The sequence below is a fragment of the Podarcis erhardii genome (assembly GCF_964252035.2).
Source record: "Podarcis erhardii genome assembly, chromosome: 9".
Lineage (NCBI taxonomy): Eukaryota > Metazoa > Chordata > Lepidosauria > Squamata > Lacertidae > Podarcis > Podarcis erhardii.
Window position 1 is genome coordinate 25,828,403 of NC_138512.1, and position 26,127 is coordinate 25,854,529.

General features: G+C 41.4%; 1 protein-coding gene across 1 annotated transcript in view; it reads right to left on the minus strand.

Annotated features, from left to right (window-relative positions):
• The window catches only part of KIT (KIT proto-oncogene, receptor tyrosine kinase), an 84,647-nt gene that overhangs the window by 33,460 nt on the left and 25,060 nt on the right, over positions 1-26,127 (minus strand). The window contains exons 2-6 of the mRNA XM_081875697.1: positions 20,596-20,844; positions 9,277-9,555; positions 8,636-8,772; positions 4,666-4,825; positions 175-364 (exon numbers count right to left, since the gene is read on the minus strand). Of these exons, the coding sequence (XP_081731823.1) occupies positions 175-364; positions 4,666-4,825; positions 8,636-8,772; positions 9,277-9,555; positions 20,596-20,844 (1,015 nt within the window). The remainder of the gene's footprint in view (positions 1-174; positions 365-4,665; positions 4,826-8,635; positions 8,773-9,276; positions 9,556-20,595; positions 20,845-26,127) is intronic.

The following is a 26,127-nucleotide window of genomic DNA, read 5'->3' on the forward strand; positions in this document are numbered from 1 at the left end:
TGGTCATCGGTCAGTAAGCTAAGTAGGAAATCCCCGAAACATACCTTCCTGTACATCATATCGAAAGGCAGCTGGGAATTGTCAGAAAGATTTAGGGTGCTCTTCCCTCCCCAGAAAAGGGGTAGATCCCAGCAGCTTTGTCAAAGCATGCTTCTTTGCAATGTATTACATTACCTGTTTTTGTCTATGTTTGTGACCCGCACATAATGATCGGATGAATTTTGCAAGGTTTCATTCATATACATCCATACTTCTTCTTCTGGCTTTGGATATGCCTCATACGACACAATTAAATCCAGATTTTCTCCATCATTTACATTTACTGTTGTGTTTGCCGAAGTTGATAAATTGACATATCCTTTACCTGGTGGTTGTCATATGGAAAGATAAAAGTAATAATAATTATCTGGGTTTCTTTAAAACCGTGTATAATTAAACCAAGGTCAGGAGAATAAGCAAACTTTACTGACAAGTATGGCAGAAATTGCAACCTGTGGAAAAGCAGGTCTTATCAGCTAAATGCAAGACTGAGCGTCAATGACATTTTACTGAGTGAGGTGAACAATAACTCTAAGGTTCACAAAGAGATCCTGAACTTCTGTACAGGCATTTTGCATGACAGGCCTAGATGTAGCCACTGAGTGGGACGCAAATGTCCACGGGACATTATTTATTTATTTACTTATGCATTTCTTGGATTTAATTTATAACCTACCCTTTGAAAAATATACAAGATCTCAAGGTAGCCCACAGCACAAAATGTCATAAGAATGCAACCAACGCAAATATAAAACAATAAACAATAAATGCATCTACAACACTAACATGAATGAGTCATCGGTAAAATGGGCTGTGCAATAGTACAAATAAACAGAAAGCTTATTGAAACAGTTATCTTGTTTTGCCATTAATGTTGCTTTATATGTCAAACTTTAATTGTACATTTGTATTTTATTTTTCCATGTATTTTTATGTTTAGGAGAATATTTTATTTTTGTTTATTCCACCGCTTTAAATATGGAACTTTATTGTACTCAGTATCTGAGTTTCATTTGTCATGTTTTATGCCGATATTTTGTAATATTCTATTTGATGTTTTTAATTTGATGTCATGATCCGCTTTGATTTCCCCCCCCAGAAAATGTAAAGCGGGTTATAAATGCTTTAAATAAAATAAGATGCTCTTGGGCCAATAGGACTTTATAAGTGAGAACCAGCAACTTGCATTGCATCCAGCAATCAATAAATCTCTTTTTGCCCAAGTGTGCCGTGTTCCCATCCTATTTGCAGCTGATAATGAATTCGGTCCAGTGGAATATCCACAGAATCAAGAGATGCTGCAATGTAACAGCTAGGTTTTATTCATTTTGTGTGTGAAATTAAAAGGTCTACGAAGCAGAGTGGTGGTGGTGGGGGTGGGGGGGGTACCCACCCTTTTCGCCAATTACGGATAAAGACATGTTCAGAATACTCCTGCTAATTACAGTACATGAATATGCTCCTAATCAGTTTAGCACTTATGGTAATTTTAATATTTAAAAAGTACTACATGTCACTGCAATCCCACACTCTGGGCTGCTTTTCAGGAAAGTATGTTAATAAACAGGGCAATGTAAGCACCTTTGGTGGCTGCTTGGCAGAACTCATCTTGAGTTCATGAGACACAATGGTTCAGGCTTTTTAGCGGGCGCTGGAAATCAAACCTTTCATGCTAAAATGTACTTTTTGGGCACACTCCAGACACTTTGGGGAGCAGCTTCTCTATCATATGGTCAATTACCAGATGGAAACTTGTTTCCTGCGTTTTCCATTTGTAGAGTAGAAAAATCTGCTAATGTATAGAAATTGGATCGTCTCCGCTGCAGTGCCCATTTCACCAAGTTAGCCTTTCAAAAATTGCTACCAAGTCCAGCCACTGCATACTCTTTGTGAAAACCCTTTCAGACAAAAAGTCACACTGAGTTCAATGGGACGTACTCTCAGGTAAGCGTGTACAGAATTTCAGCCTAACTATATAACATGCAAAGGCCGGTACATAACTATTTTATTGTGTGTTGCCTTTGGTGGAGAGGAGATTTATAAATGCAACCAATCAGTCAGTCAGTCAGTCAGTCAGTCAGTCAATCAATCAATCAATCAGTCAATCAATCAATCCCCCATTCTCAAAACAAAAAAATTCCTTCCAGTAGCACCTTAAAGACCAACTAAGTCAGTTCTTGGTATGAGCTTTCGTGTGCATGCACACTTCTTCAGATAAAGTATCTGAAGAAGTGTGCATGCACACGAAAGCTCATACCAAGAACTGACTTAGTTGGTCTTTAAGGTGCTACTGGAAGGAATTTTTTTGTTTTGACTATGGCAGACCAACACGGCTACCTATCTGTAACTGGAACTATGGAAGGCACCACATTGAGCCGCATGAAATGGAAGTCCATCAACCTCACCAAGAAGGTATCTGAAGAAGTGTGCATGCACACGAAAGCTCATACCAAGAACTGACTTAGTTGGTCTTTAAGGTGCTACTGGAAGGAATTTTTTTGTTTTGACTATGGCAGACCAACACGGCTACCTATCTGTAACTAATCCCCCATTCTGTAATGTTAGTGAACTTTACATAAAGATGCAACATGGTTACAATTCTATACTCTGACATAGTAGCGTAGTTCATGTTTATGGTGAAAAAACCTTGGTTATAGCTCGCATCCTGGAGCAAGACAAACCATGAACCCAGGTATAGACATAATGTGAAGCCAAACCATGAGTTTGTCCTGGGTACCGCATCAGCAGCAAGACCATGGGAGAGGTGCTACATCCATGATGTTTGGTTCAGGAACCTCCATGTTCTCTCAATCACACCAAGTCATGTTTTGACTTAAGTGTTATGCATGAATCAGGTCGGTATACTACAGGAGAGCCTATTGCAGTGTGAAATTCAAAAAATGGTTTACACGAAGCTACTTGGTCATCTACGGCAAATGAAGCTTTGTGAGAGTAGGAATGCGTTACTGGATCACAGCCATATACCTTTGCAGTGCCAAACCCATTTACAGCACATAGATGGCGTAAGGCCATAGATGTTTTTCATGTTGACTGAGGATTGACTGACAAACTGGCCGAGGTTGACTAACTAACAGATAAAGTAAAGGTCAGGGGAAAGATGGATGAAAAGATAATGGATGAAATCCACAATTTCCAGAAACAATCCCTCTGACTTCAAGGAGATGTAGAAAAATTAGAATACCTGGGTTTGTGGATCTCAGGCTGTTGCAGCATGTAATGCCAAAAGTAGCTATGCTAGCTTACTGGGAGGTGGGTCACTGTTGCCAACTGGGAGAGAGAGAAGTGAAGTGGTGGGAAAGCTGGTGTGGTGCACATCCACTGGCAGGAGCACCAAATTGGTTCCACTGGTGCATTTTCACTGCACCAACCTCCTTGTCCAGTCCCGGTGAGCAACAAGGACCCATCTGCTGGCAAGCAACATAGCAGCTCTGCCCCAACTGTTGAGTCACTTCCGTGTAATGCTTCTTCTTAACCTGCATAGGCAGGCATGGGGCCCAAAACTACTGAAGCTAGAATACAGTGGTGCCCCGCAAGACGAATGCCTCGCAAGATGAAAAACTCGCTAGACGAAAGAGTTTTCCATCTTTTGAGGTGCTTCGCAAGACAAATTTCCCTATGGGCTTGCTTTGCAAGACGAAACGTCGGGCAAGTTCTTGCAAGTTTCCCCCCCCCCTTTTTCTAAGCTGCTAATAGCCGTTAATAGCGCTAAGCCGCTAATAGCCGTGCTTCGCAAGACGAAAAAACCGCAAGACGAAGAGACTCGCGGAACGAATTAATTTCGTCTTGCAAGGCACCACTGTACCTTACTTAAAAATAGCATAGAGGCTATGACTTAGGAGAAATAAGAATGTACAATGACTGAGGGTGCTGCATTCCTACAATACACATGCATAATATGCTTGTGAATGTCCTAGTTCTTAATTAGGGCACCGCTAAGGGTCTCTGTGGCTAGTTTCTCCTTTGAAAGCAGCAGTACTCTTGCTGAAGGACAGAAACACTTCCTACACTCACAAGTTGTGTCTTAGGCCCAGTTCACACTTTGCATCTTGCAGAACAGGTGCACCCCCATAAGACATTCTTATGAGGTCAGGGAGCCAGGTTGCAATGGCAAGATAAACAAGAACAGCTCACACAGGTCCGCAGTTCCACAATGAAGGGGTGTGCATGCATGTATGCATGTGAGTCATCCAGGGTCAACTGAATGGGCCTTTCCTATGGAGTAGCATCCTTCTGTCAGGAAGGTGCTGATCCTGTGAGAAGGGTCTATACGATCAACCATGCCATCACATTATTTGTATTGTGCCAGCTGAGTGTAGACACAAAGGACATCCTAGTGGCTTCTTAAAGGGGTGGTAACCACATAACCACATAGGGAAACCCAAGGGTGCTCTCTTTTGTTGACCAGGATCAGGACTTTCTGTATCCACATGCTAGTGCACCTGTTTTCACACTGTAATGTACACACATTGCAAAACTTGCTATTTGATTTTTGGCATAACATAATATAGTATTATATATATCTATTTATTTCCAACCATCTCGGTCTGTATGTTATATTCTCCCCATGGCACAGACATCTTATATATCTGCAGTATTACTATTTACCTAGTACTTTCAAGGTTATAGTGGAATTGATTGTTCCAAAAGTGTTTCTTCCTTGGCACACAAATGCTCCAGAATCATTAACTCCCACTGAACTGATGTTCAGCTTTAATTTCTTTTCATATCCATAAGCGCCCGTATTCCTGCTTCTCCCTGTAACAGTCTGTCGGCAAGGGGGAGAGGAAAAAAATTAACATCCAAGATACAGTGTATACAGCATCTTTCCTAGATAAATTAAAAATAGATGTAATTATAACTTTGCCATATTAATATTCATAACTTAAAACCAGAATAATAAGCCATCATGACAAACCTGTCACTGGAACCTCTCCATACAAAACAACTACGTTCTCAGAGCTCTCTTTAAAAAAAGCTGAACTCACTCCCCCCCCCACCCTTTTTCCCCCTTTTCTTATTTCCTTTCTTCAGATCCACTCCTACATTCTTGGTAGTCTGCCTTCTAATTAGGAGACTCTGTAGACTCTTCCCAGTCTTACCTCAGCAGCATGAAAGGCATTACAAAAGCTTGTCTTTTTGCAATGTTGCTTCAATACACATGGGGAACATGGGTCATGCGGTAGGGGCGGAGCCTACAACACCGCTCTTTCTCAGCACTGAGATGACATAGCCCCAGTTCCCAGAAACACTGCTTTGGTAAGTTGCCGTATCAATGTCTCCTCCCATGTGGTCCAGAGACATTACAGTGGTTCTTTCATCACCACTGAGGTAGCACTGGAGGGATTTCAGTCTTGGCCTGGCAAAATTCCACATCAGGGAAACCTGGATCTCCAACAATTGAAATTTTTGATCATGTAATTCTGGTCCACCGGCCACTGGTTGGCAGTAACTAGGGTCAGAATTGGGCACCAATGTACTGCTTGATTAACCATCACTGTAGCAGCAGAGAATGCACGTTCTGGCCAAGGGAGGGAGCATCCATTTTTGAGACCAGCTCCTGGTTTCCTAACCACATTTAGCAGGGAATCCGTGTTACCACTCCACAGCTAAATGCCAATACTCTTCCATTTCTCATTCCAAATTTAGCTGACTGACTCCTCTAACACTATTTCTTAAAAAAAGGGCTGAAAGAATCAACTCTTCCCTAATATTTCAGTAGCATTTATTTCAAGCAAATGTGGGGCGGGGAAATAGAATGAACAAACAAAACTAAAGAATATGAATCCGAGTACATACGAAAACAAGCTTTTGTATGAAAAATTTATAATGCTCTTGGAACTGTCCCAGATCTCCCATCTGCAGGTCCCATATTTGACCGCATGCTGCTGAGGCTCAATTCACCCTTGGAGTGGGTGAGTTGCGATTTGCCAACAGATAAGCACTTAGGAGTCAGCAGCTCTGCTAAGAATGGGCTCCAGGGACAGATTACCCAGGACGTATTCCCCCCCCCCCCGAGGCTGTGCGATTTATCTAGCATTACAGTGCTGCCCTAGTCCTTTTCTGGGTACACATGAATCACTGATTATATATTCTAATCACTGCCATTAACAGTTGACAATTAAACGTGGGATTGTACTCAGCAAGGTTAGACGTGACCTTCTAAGAAGTTTTCCATGCATGCTTAAATTACAAGATATGCCACTACCAGTGATTCAGAGCAGAGTGGGTGTTACCCAAAATAAAATAAAAATCAATTCCACATAGGTAAGGGGCCTAGCAGCACTGGGACCAAATCTCTTGGATGACTCTTCCTGGCCTGCTTGTTTTACTGACTCTGGCCTACTTGTTGCTCATCGACTTCTTACTCATAATGACCAAGCTCAAATTGGAAGTGGGCTCAGTTAACCAAGCAACATCCCCTTAAAAATCAGAAAACAGGTCAGTAATTTTTAACCCCCAAAGAGCTTTTTTCAACCTTCATTAGACCTAACAATTGTTATCAGGAGCATTATGGGGTTGGAATTCCTGCTATGAATCCCCATTAGCCTCAATCCCACCATATATTCTTAGCTGGCCGCTGCTGGAGCTATAGGTAGCTCTATTGTCCCCTGGCATTTGGGTCTTTGTTACACAGGCTAACTCTTCTACTATGAAGGGGGAATTGTTGCTGTTGTTTTTTACAACATTACAGTCATACCTCAGGTTGAAGTTGCTTCAGGTTGAGCGCTTTCGGGTTGCGCTCCGTGGCGACCCGGAAGTAACAGAACACATTGCTTCCGGGTTTCGCCACTCGTGCATGCGCAGACGGCCAAAATGACATCATGCGCATGCGTGGAAGCGGCGAAACGCGACCCGCGCAGATGCAGGTTGCGTTTGCTTCAGGATGCGAACAGGGCTCTGGAACGGATCCCATTCGTATCCAGAGGTACCACTGTATGTATTTTCATGTTTTTATATGTAAACCACCCCTGTGGTCTTTAGGTGAAGGGCAGTTTGGAAATTTTAAAAATAGAATAGAAATAAACACCACCACAGCCAGGTAGTAGCAGCAGAACAAAAGGAACAGCCGTAGGCAAGTGGGTCCCAGGGGGAGTGAATGAATGTGTGTGTGTGTGTGTGTGTGTGAGAGAGAGAGAGAGAGAGAGAGAGAGAGAGAGAGAGAAGGATTGAGGAGCTCTGGAAGCTGAGATTCAGATTATGAATCACGGAGATCAGTGATTCCTTGCCAAAGAACTGTGAACTTCAGAGGCATTGTGACTTGACATCCAGGCCTTTCATGCGGTAGTAGTGCTGCTTTAGATATTCAGGCTTCTCTCATGTGTCTGGCTTTCTCAAATTAAAGCCTGACCTACTTTTCTGCGTTGTTGCTCTTTGGTAAAGTCATGACCACATTCAACAGCAGCCTGCAGTCTTTGCTCGACTTCAAAAAGTTCTTGGCTGGGAACCTCTATGCATTTGAACTTTGCTGGGTTCCACTCCTGGGAACTGGTTCTTGCTCATGAATAACAGGGCCCTGATAGGGGATAACTACTGGATCAGCTTCTCACCTATGCCAGCAATTCACAGAAGCACTACCAGCCTCAGGAACCTGCAGCAACCTGTGAATATGAGTTTGGAGCTTTCTCAACCACTGCCTCGATTCCTAAAGCCACTGCGCTTCCTCTCCCTGAACTCTCATTCCTCCTTGCCTTATGGACTGGCTACATGATTCAGACCTGCCCTTGAAACCTGCTTCCCAGGCAGCCGCTGAATAGTTTTCCCTTTATAAAATGGTTCCTGGGATGCTAACTAGCATACAAATGCATTTAAGAAGTTCCCAATGCAATAATTCCCAAAAGCAAAGGAGCTTCAGAGTCTAGCGTGCTTCACCTTAACAAAAGTATGTTTGTGTTAGGTTCCTTTCATGTATTAACATGTAACATGTACAGTATTTACCCCTTGAAAATGGAAGTCCCTGTGAGGTCTGGCAGGGTTTTTTTTTTTAAGCAGTTCTGCACTTGTGACTTCAAATGCATTCAGAGACATGGGCTTATATCAAAACTGGGTCTTTTGTCTAGATAATAATAAAACAAAAAGAATGAATGACAGCAGGGTTGAAAATATGGAAACGCAAGGATGGCCAGAAGGCACAAAACAAAGCAAGAAGTATTAAAGCAGGGAGGAAGAAGGATAAAGCAAGAATGAAATCTGAAGTTGCAAGAGGGCCTATGGTACCTACTGGGAGAGAATGACTTCCTACTTTAAATAAATCCTAAGAAGCAGATGAGAATTTTTGTGAGTAGCGTCTAGTAGCTGCTGTCAGTCAGAAGGAAAGAGACAGATCATGCAATTCCAGGTAGGTTGTTGTCATGCCATGTGTGGCAGAAAGGGTAAAAATCCACTGAAAGGCTAGGAATCCATTGAGGTATCTTATTTGAGACTTGTCAAGGCTACTGCTCTGGGTAACGACACTTCTCAGGAATACTGTTTTGTCATAACTAATGAAGAACGCACCCCCAATGTGATCCTGTGGTGTGTTTTTAAGATTGTTCTTTCAAGTACATTAGTTAAGACTGATGGGGTATAATGAACTCACCGCGCTGCCTTGAAAAATCCAATTAGCTTGCAGAGTGCTATCTACATCCTTGATTGTGCATGTAACTTCAAATTCTTCACCTTCTTTGAGAAGTTGGTTGGTTTTGGATAAGGAGATGGCTGGAAGGGATTTGTGAACTGGAAAACAATTTAGATGTGCATTGTTTTTCATTATATGCAGTGCCTCCAAGAGAGAGGAGGGAAAAAAATCAAAAGTTATTAACCTCCTAATAAAATATTAGACCTCCTAGAGGTATTTTAAATTTCTGTAATGTATTTGAATTGTTCTTTCATGCCAAGTACATCTCTTAGTTAAAGTATGAAAACATTTATAGGCACTATATAGCATGCACAGATAAGCACACATAATATTTAATCCTGCAAAGACTGAAGCATAATCAGGAAACTCATTCCATGACCATTTTATAAGGTTACAACCCAAAGGCCTTTCCATCCACTGATGGAAGCTGAGTGTACCATCTGAAAGAAATAATTATCTTATTATTTTACCCTTGTTAACATGCAATCTTATATAAAGGTATACAAACTATAATGGCTGCCTGAGCTGCAGGAAGAAGTTTGTACACAATAATAGCAGTCATCAATATGGTTTTACTAGATATTCCAGTAAAGAGGAATTACCTGCCCTCACAACTAGTGTGATAAATTCTGACACCTTCTCCTCTCCATTTTGGTACGCCACACACTGGTAACAACCAGAAAATGATCTCTGTACATTTTTTATGGTAATTCCTTTCTGAAGATCAGGAACTAACTCCATATTCCCAGGCAGAGGTTTCCCGTGACACCTTTTCAAAGTGAAACTTGAAATGTCTGGATCTGTCACTGGACACTGAATGAGAGCATCACTATCTTCCATCGCGTATGTGACAGGCTCATGAAAGAACAGGACCGCTGGGTCTGAAATGAAAACAAAAACATTTTTCCTGAAGACTATATATTAAATAATGATAACAACAACTACTACCATTCTTCTTCTTCTTCTTTTATAATTTATACGCCCCCATCTGACTGGGTTAACCCAGCCACTCTGAGCGGCTCCCAACAAAATATCGAAAACACAGTACAACACAAATCTTCACACAAGTATTTCCCACCCTCCAACAATTTATGCTGTTTATGATTTTATTGTTCGGTTTTATTTATTTTTTAATTGCTGTAAACTGCAGTGGTATATCTTGATACACTGGCGTATATAAATATTTCTGTAAATAAATATACCTCTTAATATCGAGTTTTCCAAGTGGTGTACAATGAGGTAAAAAAAATAAACAGAATAGATAAAATCGGTTAAAATTAACCATAACATCGGGAAAGCTCGTTTAAAATGCCTGCTGGGACTTTAAAAAGTATTCAGATGGTACCTGAAGTGCAGTAGGGAGGGAGCTTGTTTGGTCTCAGGAGAAAGGAAGTGTCTACTGTACTCAGCGTCTAATGTTGGATACCACTCTGATCAAATTTGGAGCCAACCTTTTTGAGTAAGGCATCTATTCTGCTTGTTGTGCACCTTGATTTAGGCTAAGAGGATTCAGTTTCAAGCAAACAATAGCCTGCCAGGTGCCAATGGGAATTTCACATGCAGCGCATAAAAGCAATAGCCACCCAGTGTTGTTTGCTCCCATCATTTGATACATAGGAGGTATATGTATTTCACCCGAACATTGAGAATTGATGAATATACTGAGTGAATAGTCTTGTGCTTGTTGGATTCTATTGTCTTGTGGTCCCCTGTAATTCTACTTGTTTGTGAAAATGTGGACTTAGCCCTTTTACATGCAGAGCTACAGACTCAGGCAGTCACAGAGTCTGAATTTTTTGGAACTATTGAAATCTCCTTTTTCTGAAATATAGGCAATTAAAGAATTCTGTACTAAAGAACCCTTATCCATTTTAATCATCATTATGATGCTTTCTTGCATAATTGAAAAATAAGAAAAAACTCCTCTGGGACTAATTTTTGCTGGGACTGTCCCCCAAACTTTATAAATTCATCTCCAAGTATACTTCAGACATTCATGACTTGAAAATAACAGAATGAAAATTATGAGGATATTAACTAATGGGTTGTCAGCTGAGTGGGTTCAGAGCCTCTGTGAACATTTCTCCTGATTAGACTTTCCCAACCTTAGGTCCCCAGATGTTGCTCTTGTAAACATCTCATAGGTCTCTGATCTCTCTGCCTGTCTTAGATCTTGATGTTATTGGCTAATCAGTTCTCTGTTACAGTGGGCCTCTTACTGTCACATGTGGTACCCACACATCAGAAGCTGACTGTAATTGGCTCAATTTGTCCTAATGTCTTCAAAGGGCTACTAACTTTAAGACCAGACAGATTTGGGGGAAATGAGAAAAATCTCCCAAAAGCATGCAAAAAGAACTTCCGCAAAATTAAAGTCTTATAACACTCTGATTGTGATGAGGGATTTTGAATTAAGTCTATAGATAGATTGGGTTTTTAGCCAGAAACAGACTTAGTTGTTGCTCACTATTGGCAAACTGTGAGGCCAAAGGAAATACTAAAATTGTCTCCTTCTGGAAACTGGTGAGGTATTTTTAAGTTTCCAGGAGAACAGAGCGAATTCAGTGAATGGAATTACTTTAGCTATACTTTCCAGCTCATCCTACTATGTGTTAGCAAGCCCTAATGGGGGAAATAAGATCACAGAATGTCAGAATTCCTTTCATAGTACAATTTCCTTTTGTTTATTTGGATTTCAGTATGAAATGGGAGCCCACACAGTAAAATTCACACTTCAGTACATTACCATGAATAGCTTTTTCCATCTCATTCACAAACAGAAATTCCTACGGAAACTGTTAGGAAATCCCTCCATAACAGAATAGAACTTTAATAAAAATTATTTTAACTGGTAGCAAAGGCTTATTCCATCTACTGCAATCCTCAAAACACCTTAACAGACATACTCCTCCCCTCCCACCACAATCCACAGGCTTGAGTCCACTCTGATTGGCACACAGCACTTGCATGAGAAGGATTCATTATTCCCATCAAAGGCTTTACGATGCATCTATATGTATGTGCAGAACTGCCCCCTCCAGAAAACAGGGGAGCCACCTAACGCAGGAAGCGTTCTGTGTTCATTTGGGAGTACTTTTGAGGTAAAACGCTGAGAAAAGTTTGATTCTATGTTACTAATGTGGGGTGGCTATTGATTTCCTATCTGTGGATGGAACCTGCATCACACTGGTAGCATCTGCATGATGAAAACACATGGGACATATCAGTGAGAGAGAGATGTAGCAGCAACAGAAGAATTTCCCGTATGATCTGTCCCAAGGATGCAGCAGCCAGCCACTCTACACTTACCACCTTGCTGAAGCTAAGCAGGTCTTAGTCTGGTCAGAGCTTGGATGAGAGACTTAATGGGAACCAAAGGCCTATTTGGGTTCCACAATGGAATAAATATGGGATATAAATGTAATAAAACAGGACAGACACTCCATACTCCCTGACTACCACCAAATAACAAACTGAACATTTTGCAAAGAAAATAAACTCTCAGTGACAGATGGGCAGCATGGATACATTTTCTTTCTGCGCAACTTCACAGAGCAGAAGAAATCAACAAATTGAAGGCCAAAAGTAATTCAAAGACATCAACTGTTAAGTTGTGGGTTGACATAGCAGACGACACAGCGATTTCTCCAAGTAGCTCTTTATTTTGTAAGCTGGAATAGAACTAACTGCAAACAGCTCAGCCGGCCTGCTTTTATAGGCAGCCGGCTGTCAACATTGTAGCAACAACAGCCCAGAGTTCCCACCTAAAATAACTGATGTGGACCTGAGTGAAAACTATCTACAGACCTGAGTGAAAACTATATACAGTATCCCCCTGCTGGCCCAGGGTGAAACTTCACTACATAACATCAACCCATAGATGAAGAGGAATTTCTCTGTTCAACTAAGCACACACAACCAAGCACCTCAGAAAAGTCTTGCAGACAGTGGTAGGAATAGTACCAGAAATGCACTACTAAAAATGATTCTTGGTTCACATGTATTTCTGTTCATCACTTCCTGTCTTACATATATGAATGTAGTATCACAGTTCTAATACAGTCTGGAGAAGAGGAGGTTAAGGGGTGATATGATAGCCATGTTCAAATATATAAAAGAATGTCACATAGAGGAGGGAGAAAGGTTGTTTTCTGCTGCTCCAGAGAAGTGAACACGGAGCAATGGTTCCAAACTACAAGAAAGAAGATTCCACCTAAACATTAGGAAGAACTTCCTGACAGTAAGAGCTGTTCGACAGTGGAATTTGCTGCCAAGGAGTGTGGTGGAGTCTCCTTCTTTGGAGGTCTTTAAGCAGAGGCTTGACAACCATATGTCAGGAGTGCTCTGGTGGTGTTTCCTGCTTGGCAGGGGGTTGGACTCGATGGCCCTTGTGGTCTCTTCCAACTCTATGATTCTATGATTCTATGATTCTATGTTTCGAACCATCTCACATCACAGAAGCAAAGTTTTCCCATGAAGTAAGTTCACACATTCAACTGCCCTTTGGGATTATTGGAAAATCAATTAATGAAAAAGTTAGTGATCTGTACACATGTGTGAACCAGTCCTTAAGTTTTACCAGAAGCAGATTATAGAAATTAGGGAAAACATGCACTTTGCTTTTGGCAGTGCTTCCATAAATCCCTTTAGTAAGATAAAGGACCACAGAAGAGCTGCCCAGAACACATTAGAAACTCATACTCCAGATCCTCAGCTCCCCTTATTTCACGATATTCTAAAGATGTTTGGGGTTTACGTGGGCATCTTTCCAACTACATATTGTTTTTTATTGCTTTGCTTCATAAAAAAGAAAAGGAAAATATATATATACACACATACAAACAAAAATAAATAAAAGTACAGTACAATATAGAGAGACAAAGTAAAAGTAAAATAAATAAAAAAGAAAAAGATATATATATACATAAACTTAGTATTTACATCCACCACATAACCTGATCTTTGCTTTCTAGACTTCCTTTAGCTACTCCCAGAATCATTCGAAGTGATACTTTAAGTTACACATTTCTTAGTCTATATTGTCATTATATCTCTTCATATACATTTCTTAGTTTATATTATCCTCATAGATTATTTAGTCTCCTATTATCTTTCGACAATAACTCTTATTTTTTCACAGTACGTCTCTGTATCCCTTTAGCGTTATTTTCCCTTGGTTAATGAATTCCAGATAATCTACATATTTTCCCCAATCCTTGGTGAACTTTTGGTTTTTTATATATCTTACTTTACCTGTGAGTCTATCCAGTTCCATGTAATCTAACAGCTTTGATCTCCACTCCTCCACCGTTGGAGTTTCCTGCTTTTTCCACATCTGGGCCAGCATTACTCTTGCCGCTGCAACTGCATAATATACTAATCTACAGTCTTCTTTTTTTATCTCATGACCTAATATACCTAATAAAAAGATTTCTGCTTTCTTTGAAAACGTATATTTTAGGATCTTCTTTAATTCCGTGTAAATCTTTTCCCAGAACTGTTTCACTCTTCCACACTCCCACCACATATGGTAGAAGGAGCCCACACTAACCTTACATTTCCAACACTTGTTATCCACCTTGTACATTTTCGATAGTTTCATAGGTGTTAAATACCACCTATAAAACATCTTCATTACGTTTTCTTTTATCGTTATACATGCCGTGAAACTAAGTCCTTCCTTCCAAAGTTTCTCCCAATCTTCAAATAGTATATTATGTCCTACATCCTTTGCCCAGCGGATCATCACACACTTCACTTCCTCATCTCCTAGATTCCAATCCAACAATATCCTATACATTTTCGATATAATTTTCTCTTCTTTATTTATAATCTCTATTTGAAACTTGGATTCCTTCTCTCCATAACCTCTTTCCTTAAAATCCTTTCTAAACATTTGGTTCACTTGGAGATGGTGTAGCCAATCATAAACATATTCTTTGACCTGGTCGTATGGTCGTATCTTCCAATTCCCCTCCTCTTTGATTATTAACTGATTATATGTTGCCCAGTTACTTCTCATATTGGTAGTCTTCACACACATGACTTCCAGAGGCGAAAGCCAATGTGGTGTTTTCGGTTCCAGCAGATTTTTATATTTTTCCCATGTTTCAATTAATGGCCCTCTAAAGATATGATTCCTAAAACCCTTATATATTTTCCATTTATCCCGCCATAAATAGGCGTGCCAGCCGAAGTTGTTGTCGTGGCCCTCCAGGTCAAGTAGTTCCCTGTTCTCTAACTTTACCCAATCTTTGACCCAACATAGGCAAACCGCCTCATAGTATAACTTTATATCCGGCAAGGCGAAACCCCCTCTTTCCTTTATATCTGTTAATAATTTAAACTGAATCCTAGGTTTCTTTCCCTGCCAGATATATCTCGAGAGCACTCATTGCCATTCTTTGAAGATTCGGCTACCTTTAATTATAGGGATGGATTGAAACAAAAACATCAGTCTTGGAAGCACATTCATCTTGATCGTGTTGATCCTTCCCCAGAATGACAAATTCAGCCTTCTCCAAATTTCCAGATCTCTTTTTATTTCCCTCCACGCCGGTTCATAATTGTTTTTAAATAAGTCTATATTCTTAGGTGTTATCCAGATACCTAAATATTTCACTTTTTTAACCACCTCTATTTGCGTTTGCTGTTGAATTGTTTCTGTTGATTTCTGATCCAAGTTTTTACCTATTATTTTTGTTTTACACTTATTTATTTTGAACCCTGCTACCTCTCCAAACTGGTCTAATTCTTTTAGTATTTCTCCTGTCGCAATTGTTGGTTCTTCTGTCATTATTACATCATCATCTGCGAAGGCTTTGATCTTATATTCGTTCTTTCCAATTTGCACTCCTTTTATTCTTTGGTTCTGTCTTATAGAATTTAATAAAACTTCTAGGGTCATTATAAACAGAAGCGGGGAGAGTGGACAACCCTGTCTTGTTCCTCTTTGTATCTTTATCTCTTCTGTTACTATATTATTGATAATCAACTTCGCTTTCTGATCTGTATATATGGCTTTCACTCCATTAAAGAATTTCAGAGTTTCTGGTTATCTCCCGCTTGGACTACTGCAATGCGCTCTACGTGGGGCTACCTTTGAAGGTGACCCGGAAACTACAACTAATACAGAATGCGGCAGCTAGACTGGTGACTGGGAGCGGCCGCCGAGACCATATAACACCGGTCTTGAAAGACCTACATTGGCTCCCAGTACGTTTCCGAGCACAATTCAAAGTGTTGGTGCTGACCTTTAAAGCCCTAAATGGCCTCGGTCCAGTATATCTGAAGGAGCGTCTCCTCCCCCATCGTTCTGCCCGGACACTGAGGTCCAGCTCCGAGGGCCTTCTGGCGGTTCCCTCACTGCGAGAGGCCAAGTTGCAGGGAACCAGGCAGAGGGCCTTCTCGGTGGTGGCGCCCGCCCTGTGGAATGCCCTCCCATCGGATGTCAAGGCGATGGACAACTACCTGACATTCAGAAGACATCTGAAGGCAGCCCTGTTCAGGGAAGTTTTTAATATGTGACATTTTAGTGTATTTTTTATCTCTGTTGGAAGCCGCCCAGAGTGGCTGGGGAAACCCAGCCAGATGGGCAGGGTACAAATAATAAATTATTATTATTATTATTATTATTATATTAAAGAAGTCATTTCCCACCTCCATATGTTCCATATTTTTCAGCATGAAGTCCCAAATAACATTGTCAAATGCCTTCTCGGCATCTACAAACATCATTATAACCTGTTTGTCAATCCTGGCAGATAGGTACTCTAACATGTCGATTATAATTCTTGTGTTGTCTCTCATCTGCCGACCTGGCAGGAATCCCGCTTGGTCCCTATGGATAATTTCTGATAACAACCTTTTCAACCTTTTTGCCAGGATCCCTGCGAATATTTTATAGTCTATATTCAACAGTGAGATTGGTCTATAATTTTTGACCTGGGTTAGATCTGCATCTTGCTTGGTGATGAATGTAATAAATGCCTCTTTCCAGGTCTCAGGGAGTTCTCCTTTCCTTAGAATATTGTCTATAGTTTCTTTTAAAGGTCCCACCAAAATGGGTTTCATCTCTTTATAATAACCTGCAGTGAATCCATCGGGACCCGGGGCTTTTCCCCTCTTTAGGTCTTTAATTACATCTTCTATTTCATCACTTCCAATGGGAGTATTTAATCGTTGTCTATCCTCCATTGAGATTTTCTGCACTCCTTTGTCCTTCAGAAATCTCTCTATTTTCCTTAAGCTAACTCTCTCTTTTTTGGAATATAAACTTCTGTAATAGTTAAGAAACTCTCTCCTAATCTCCCTATGGTCAGTTTTCTCTTCGTCTCCCACTTTTATTTTGTTTATTGTAGTCTGTTCCTTTCTCTTTTTGATTTGCCATGCAAGCCACTTGCCGGATTTATTTGAAAACTCGAAATTTTTTTGTCTTAATCTTTTAATGTTCCACTCCACTTCTCTATTAATTATTGTGGCAAATTGTGCTTGCAGGATTTTAATTCTTTCTTTTGCTTTTTGACATACGTGGGCATCTTTCCAATCAACAACAGGAACAATTTTGTCTCAAAGGGATCTTTCTGGAGCCTTCTGGCCCAGAACAAATCCCCAAACCAGTGTTTCAAAATAGTGTTACTGGACCTCAAGTTTTACTGGAAGTTCAGTCCTGCTTCCAGTTTCAGCTCTGTGGTAACAGCCTTGGGCTACTCAGTACTAAGGGGAAAGCATGCTGCTCAGATGTACCTCTGATGACTATCATATATACTGAGTTGTTGTTTTTCCCCAATAATATTTATTCAAGTTTTAAAAGGTTACAAAAAAGAACACAATATATAAAAACCAAACATATCCAAGAGAAAAATAAAAATAGGGAAATAGAAAAAGCAAAAACAGCTAAAAAGGAAAAAAAATACAATCCAAAAAACAAAAAAAGGAAAAGAACAAGTTAAACCTTAATATAACTCCCTTTCTTAACTTATCTCCTTGACCTCCTCACACCTCCCCTCTTTGTATTCTAATTCATATAGATATTTCAGCAAATCCTTCATCTTATTTTTATCCTTATATCTTATCTTATTATACTGTAATTTTCCATTCTTTCTTTCACCAATTAACCATCCACTTTTACTTTATTTAATCTTATTTCTCATTAAAACTTATATATCTGAACTTATTCTTGAAATGTTTCCCCTAGGGTCAGAAAAAAATCCATTCCACGATTTTCCCATCTCTCATTAAAAGAAAAAGAAAAAATCAAATTCTAATATATACATTTTAAATTCCCAATTTTCTTTCATCAACTCCCCTCCCCGGTTTCGGCCCCTAGCAATAGTTCCATCAATCTCGGAAAACCATCAACCCGGAGATCATATATACTGAGTTTTAGCCTTCAAAACAAGTTTCAGCGTTGATCCTTGGTTTAAACCCTATAAATACCGAGGTCAAAACTATTGGGCAGGGTTCAGCAGTTTCCACCTGGACCTCAGTGTTTGTTCAGATGTACATCTTCAACACTTGATGGCTACAACCTTACTAGATCATACAGTGGTGCCTCGCAAGACGAAATTAATTCGTTCCGCAAGTTTTTTCTTCTTGCAAGTTTTTCGTCTTGCGAAGCACAGTTTCCCATAGGAATGCATTGAAAATCAATTAATGTGTTCCTATGGAGACCGCTTGCCAGGCTGGCGGTGCGGAGAAGGGCTTTTCTCCCCACTGCAGGCCTTCAGGACAGGTACGGGAACAGAGGGGAAGGCGCGCAGCGCTTCTCCTCTGTTCCCGGGGCTTGCGGTGGGAGAAGGGTTTTTCCTCCCCACGCCAACATTCAGAACAGCATTCTGAAAGTTGGCGGTGGGAAGGAAAACCCTCCTCCTACCGCAAGTCTTCAGGACAGCCATCCGAAGGCTGGCGCGGGGAGAAGGTCTCTCCGCCCCACCGCCAGCCTTCGGAGCAGCCTTCCCAAGGCTGGCAGCGGGAGGAGGTCTCTCCGCCCCACCGCCAGCCTTCGGAGGAGGTCCGAGGACAGTGGGGAAGACGCGCTGCGCTTCCCCGCTGTCCCGGAGATTTCCCTATGGGCTTTTGTCTTGCGAAGGAAGCCCACAGGGAAATTCGTTTTGCGAAGCGCCTCCAAAACAGAAAACCCTTTCGTCTAGCGGGTTTTCCGTCTTGCGAGGCGTTCGTCTGGGGCACCACTGTACGCATGTGTGAATCAACCATCACAGGTATTTCACTGCCGAGATGAACTCCAGTACCTTTTGGCATTACCTCCATTGCAATGTTTGTCAATGGAGTCAGCTCCTTTTGACATCTAGTCAACAAAGTGTACAGAAATCCCTAAAGTGGCTCACTTAAGGAAATCGGCAGAGCAGATACTTCTTCATAGAAACTATGGGGTTTCTCATCAAATGACAATGAGAAAAAACTGTGCCTGATTACCCTGAAAGAGAGGAGACACAGCAGTAGCCACATGATCAGGAATGAATAATGAAGAGAGATGCAAAGGACTCTGGCCCCCAACTGCAGGATCCAATAATTTACTTGTGGTAGGTGATACTACAAGTAAGTTCTCTGACCCTACAGCTCAGGGATGGCTAAGATGTGGCCCTCCAGATGATGCTAGACAATGACACCCACCATCCCTTACTATTAGCCATGCTGACTATGGCTGCTGGAAGTTGCAGTTCAGAAACATCTTGAGGAAAACAGCTTGGCCTCTAGGTGGATCTTCACTGTCCAGTCCTGATACAGGTCGCTACATGGTTAGTTGAACTACATCTACTCTTCTTTTCCACAACTATATACCTATGAACATACGTACCTACCTAAACCGTACAATCCTCTTTTGAGGCCCAGATCTCAGCATTAGCGCTGAATGAAGAGAGTTGGATAACTACTAGGGAGAAGGCTTTTTTGGTGGTGGCACCCTCGTTGTGGAACAGCCTTCCCAGGGCCAGTCACTATCTTTCAGTCAGCAGGTGAAGACTTTTTGATTCACCTCATGTTGTCTCTTCCTCTCTGTTTTTAAATCTGTGTTTTAACTTAGCAGGTAGGCTGAGTTTTTGCTTTGCTGTGAAACTTTTGATTTTCTTGACTTATTTTGCATTTTCATTTTTTCATTACTTATTTACTCGGTCATCAAGAGAACTTTATGTTATAGGGCAGCATACAAATGTCGTAAGCAAACAAGCATAAACAAAACTGTGGAGAAGGATGGAACTAAAACTGATCCAGCTGCTCCCAACCGGTATCTGAGCTCACGTTTTCCCTGTTGGCATAGATCCAGCCACCCAACTGGTTGCCAGGAAGCACAACAATTCAAACTGTCTATCTATTGAGCATGTCTGTTTGCAGGCCTCAAGAGCAAAAAGTGTGCATTTTTTAATGTAAAAATGTGGGAGGATTATTTTTGTGTGTGTGTGGAGGGGAGGAATGCCCATGTTTCATAGGAGTATACATGCACCACAATCCCAAGCACATTTGCTCAGAAATCCCACCATGTTCAATGGGACATGCTCCCTAAAAAGCATGTTTAGGATTGCAGCCTAAAAGGTTCATTTCAATATGCCCTTTGACATGGCCCTAAGTTCCCAGAAAGACAAGCAAAGGTTTTATGCCACATCCATCTCCGCAATGCTTCTTGGGAGCAGTTGTTTGAGGGTAATGTGGTCTTAGATCAAGACTGCCCCATCCTAGAATAATGGATAGCAAGTAGCCTACACCTAAATTTCAGTGATAGTTTAACACACCTAAGCATTTGTTCAGACAACCTTGTGGTGCAGCAGTTATCTGAAGGGTTCATCCGATACAGTGGTTTCTTAGGGTGTGAAAACATCCCATCAAAAGCACCAATGTGATCAATATAAATGGAAGCACAAACCAAGTTTTCAGGTAAGGAGGAGGGAAAAAAAAACAATAATATTTACCTTTAACAAAAACATAAATTGAGTTGTTCGATCTCTCTGTGTTTGTACATGTATATGTTCCTGTGTGGCTTGCTTCTGCTTTACTTATGTATAACTCCTTCATTTTTGAAATGAGGGGCTTTCCTGATGGGTCCGAACTCCGAAAATCCCAGGTCACAGGTCCACCATCACTACACAACAGCTTTAACTCTTGTCCACTATTCACAGCCCAAGTGGAAACTGCTGGAATAATAGAAGGTCTGGTACCACCTGCCAAAAATAAAATTTAGCATTTAGTGTTTCGTAGATTTCCTTTCATTGGTCTTTAAAAAAAAAAATAATCATGTTGCGCAAGCCTGCGTCAGTTTGCTTTGTAGTTTAACTTCTTTTCAAAACACGATTCAAGTATTCCCTCATGGCTGATGACTGAAATTTCTTGGCTGCTAAAACAGGCTGTTTTTGGTGCTCCCACAGCGGGGGGGGGGGGGTGTCAATGAAGACAGTCCCTGATATATCAGGTGTGGAAAGGAAGTATCTTAATTGGGGTGGGATTAAATCATTTCGGACAAGGCAAAAATTTCAGCATCAGTCTTCATTAGCAAACAGATGCCCCGAAGCTACATCACAACATGGTACCATTACTCCGGACATTATGCTGAAAAAGGAAAAGATGGCTGCCATCATGGGCTGCCCATGGGGGCAGCCATTTTCTTTTCCATTCAGTTCCCATGGTAATGATGTTTTTTCATGATGTAGTTATTCCCACTGTGCATCTGTTTACTAATGAAGATGGATGTTGCTCGGCTGAACAATCTTGCCAGAAGTTAAAGCTGCAGAAAAATCTGCTGTTGGTTTAAAAAACTGAAAAGAAACGTATCGTCTGCTGCTTCATCTGGACAGTATCCCTCTTGCCACAAAATCATGAGAATCTCTCCCTTACACTGAAATGTTTTAGAAAGTGCCTTCCCACCTTCACTGTGAAGGTGAGGAAGGACTTTTAATATAGCTTGATTTTTTTTCTCCAGCTCCTCCTTCAAGGCCAGGTTGTTAGAAATCCAGAAACATAAACAATTATGAGCTCTAAGAGATATAGTCACATCAGCACCATATATTTAAATCACATGGCATCCCATAAATAACCCTGGGAACTGTACTTTACACCTAAGAGTGACAATACTCAGCACCTTTAACAAACTACAATTCCCAGAATTCTTTGGGGGAAAGCAATATGTTTTAAATGTATGATGTGAATCTCAAACTGACCTTTTATTAAGCCTTGCTAGTCTTATGTACAATTAAGAGGACTTATCTAGAAAGACATCCAAATTATTGTTCTTTCATCCAGTCTTTCTTTGTCTGAATATGGAAGAGTGGTATGTGTCCCTCAAGGTTTTATCTTCGCATTATGCCTACATGCTAACAAAGGAGGAAGAAATCTAGCTTTCCAGCTTCCTCTTCTGGCATTTGCACAGGAAGAGAACATCTATAAGATATGCTTTCTGATGCTGTGTGGCTCTTTTCCCTTGACCTACCCAGAGAGGTCAGCGATTGAACCGGGGACCTTTTGAATTCAAAGCATACGCTCTCCTACTAAGCTACAGCTCTGAATCAAAGGGAGTTAAATTAATTCTGGCCATCTTGGGGAGGTCTAAGTTCAGGTACCTGAGTTCAGCTACGGTGTATGTCTTATCACAGTTAAGCCACACAAACAGTGTATGTTCCCTAGAAGGGGATGCTATGGGAATTCTTTTCTTTTCTTTTCTTTTCTTTTCTTTTCTTTTCTTTTCTTTTCTTTTCTTTTCTTTTCTAGAGATAGTTTAAATCTGACAGCTTATGTATTAGTGTTTGCTTATGATTTGTAGATGCCCACAAAGTTTAAAAAACAAACAAAACCAGTGTAGCCCCATTTGGCTTACTGTGTGCTCATTTGATACCGACGGTAAGAACAATTCAATTAATTAATTATTGGGGGGGAAAGTTGGTTTCTCTCAGCATTAGGGACAATGCCATCGGCTCAGCCTGCAAATGAAGTTTGCAAGGATTATAGGGCAGTACCAAATTTATTTAACTGGCAACTTTAGCAGCACTTAGAAGTACAATGGATTAAGAGGGTGTCAGATAAACACTCCAGCTAGTGAGAAATCCAAAGGTAGTTAAATGCAGATGATAAGGCAGAGAGAGAAGGTCAGATACTCTACAGAATCTAATCAACCCAATCAATAGAGACCCCTCCCAATCAACAAAGATTGGGGGTCAAACTACATGTTACACTTAACGTGTAGCATGATGCTATGTCTCTATTTTTTCCTTAAATCAATTACAGTTGCTTGGGGCGGGAGGGATTGTGACAAAAATAACAGCATGCAGGGATGGTAAGACTTCTTCCCTCTTCTGTCCACAACCCAACACCAACCCCCCCCCCCAAAAAAAAATCCTACTGGCACCCCAAGGGGGTGACTTTGGAGGATTTTGGTTAGGGAGTAAAGGAAAAAAACCTCCTCTCCCTGTGTGTTTCGAATCCCCACCCCCAAAAAACCTCCACCTCCATAGCTGTAATTAAGCATGCAACATATTTTGACCTTAAGTGTGGTATATTGAGTAGCATGTTGGATAGGACTAGGTTTTAAATTTCTGCCAAGTCATGAAGGTCATAGAGCCAATTCATACACTCAATAACACATGTGGAATAGCTCCATTACCATAGCTACAATGGGGTGTGTGTGTTATGAACCGATGGCAGATCCTGGGAAGCTCCTGGTATTGCAATCTCTCCCTAATATTTAGAGAGGCTAAGAGCTGGACAATAAAGAAGGCTGACCGCCGAAGAATTGATGCTTTTGAATTATGGTGTTGGAGGAGACTCTTGAGAGTCCCATGGACTGCAAGAAGATCTAACCTATCCATTCTTAAGGAAATCAGCCCTGAGTGCTCACTGGAAGGACAGATCATGAAGCTGAGGCTCCAATACTTTGGCCACCTCATGAGAAGAGAAGAATCCCTGGAAAAGACCCTGATGTTGGGAAAGATTGAGGTAACAAGTAGAAGGGGACAACAGAGGACGAGATGGTTGGACAGTGTTCTCGAGGCTACCAGCATGAGTTTGACCAAGCTGCGGGAGGCGGTGGAGGATAGGGGTGCCTGGCATGCTCTGGTCCATGGGGTCACGAAGAGTCGGACACGACTAAATGACTAAACAACAACAACCAGCCTTTTTCCATAGGCAACTTCAACAACAACTACAGTGGAACCTTGGTTCTTGAACGCAATCCGTTCTGGAAGCCTGTTCAACTTCCGAAATGTTCAAAAACCAAGGCATGGCTTACGATTGGTGCAGGCGCTCCGGAAACAATAGCCAACAAACCACATTGGACGTTCGGGTTCTGAAAAACGTTCAAAAACCAGAACACTTACTTCCGGGCTTTCAGACTTCGGGAGCCAAAATGTTCGAGCGCCAAGGTGTTCGAGAACCAAGGTTCCACTGTACATGGAAACACTATGAATGCGTGAATCAGGATTGGCTGAGACTGGGCCCATCACTCAACCTAACTCACCTCACAGAGTTGCCAAGAGAATATTTTTAAAGTCAGTTTTTAAGGGGGTGTTATATATATGTGGGAAAGTATGTATCATTCTTATTATTTCTATATTCATTTTAAACTCTTTTACTCTTTTGAGAAAGTTTAACAGAAGCACATGCACACAGTAAAACATTTTGAATCCTCCCCTCCCCAAAAAATATGCATATTTGCTTTTATTTCCATGCATGCATTCCTTTTATTTGCTTGCTTTGGCATCCATAGGGAACAATAGCTTTCTTTCACTCTGTGCAGCCATGTAATTTCTAAGTCATACATTCAAAGGCTTCTGTTTGGCTTACAATGAATCTTCTCTTCTAAGCCACCATACACCTCTAACAAGGTACTCAGCATACGTCCCCCTGACAAGAATGAATCCAAAGTCACAGGACTGAGAGCAGCATTTGCAGTTCATCATGTGCCCGTTTATGATTCCCAAGAAGAGACAGCAACAAAAACCACTTTATGGTATTAAAAGAAACACACACTGCACATCATGGGAACATAGGAAGCCTCCTTCTACTGAGTCAGACCAGCGATCCATCTAGCTCACTAATGTCTACCCTATATGAAAGACAGATGCTCTACCACTGAACTACGGGCCTTCAAAATGGCACAAATCACACATGCGTTTATTGGAACACAATGTGTGCCCCGCCAAGCTGAACAAGGACATGCAAGTAACCTGACAAGTGTCTGTCAGCTCTCCTGCTTTTGATGTTACAGGCAAACCGCTGTACATTCAATGGGTGGCCATTCAACCTGGGGTTGGAAGCTGAAGTAAAATGCCGCTTCGCTTTAATAAACATGCCCCAGATGAATCGCTTTGCTTTCCCCCTTCATCGGCCACCTTGTTTTAGAGGTGACATCATGATACTGGTGACATCAGCTTCTTGCCCATGGGAACGTGCATCCTTAGACAACAAGGAGTTAACTATCCTGAAGAACCTTTGGTGGTACCAGCTGTTGCTGTGGGATTGCAGCTTTGGCTGCTGCAATACAGTGGTACCTCAGGTTAAGAACTTAATTCGTTCTGGAGGTCTGTTTTTAACCTGAAACTGTTCTTAACCTGAAGCACCACTTTAGCTAATGGGGCCTCCTGCTGCCACTGCGCCACTGCTGCACGATTTCTGTTTTCATCCTGAAGCAAAGTTCTTAACCTGAGGTAATATTTCTGGGTTAGCGGATTCTATAACTTGAAGTGTATGTAACCTGGAGCGTATGTAACCCAAGGTACCACTGTACCTCAGAACTGCAATAGGAGCATTTACTATATTAAATAGCGCTTCACTATTGAAAAACAGCACGTTGGATAATAGGAACAAAATTACCTTTTTAATCAACATTGAGATTTCTTGCTGTAGAGCAGGGGTGGGGAGCAGATGTTGACCTCCCCCCACTCCTGTGGGCTACTTTGACAGGTGGTCAGGGCAGGTAAAAAAGAAGTGGAGTTTGCAGTACAACCCTCACTTTCAACAGAGCTTGCGTTGAGTGTCAAATTTAAAAGGCACCCAATGCAATCCCTGGTTTGCACACTCCTGATTGTGCCTTTGCAGCCACAACTTTACCTGCCGCACACCTGGCATCATATATGGCATCAGGTGCAGGGCAGGTGGCCAAAACTTTGGGGCAAGGGCCTTGTGGGCCAAATTAGGAGCCCTGCTGGGCCAGACTGGACTTGTGGGTCAGGGCTTCCCCAAAACAGATGTACAGTTTCTAATCCGGTGACACTTTTTGATTTTGCCCAAGTTCTTTTAAGACTACACAGAACAGGCAAGTAATGCAAAGCCAGTCCTTTTGTTAGGTCTCCTATTAGTCCTCCATCAATCATGAAACCCTAAAGCTGGGTAGCTCAAAATTCAGGGCTGTATCCCACCTTCATGGCAAGCAGCTCTGTCAGGCCCACACAAGCAAAGGGAACACAACAGTTCCTCAAAGGCCGCTGGCCTGCTTCGTGTGGGAAGGCAAATCACCCCTA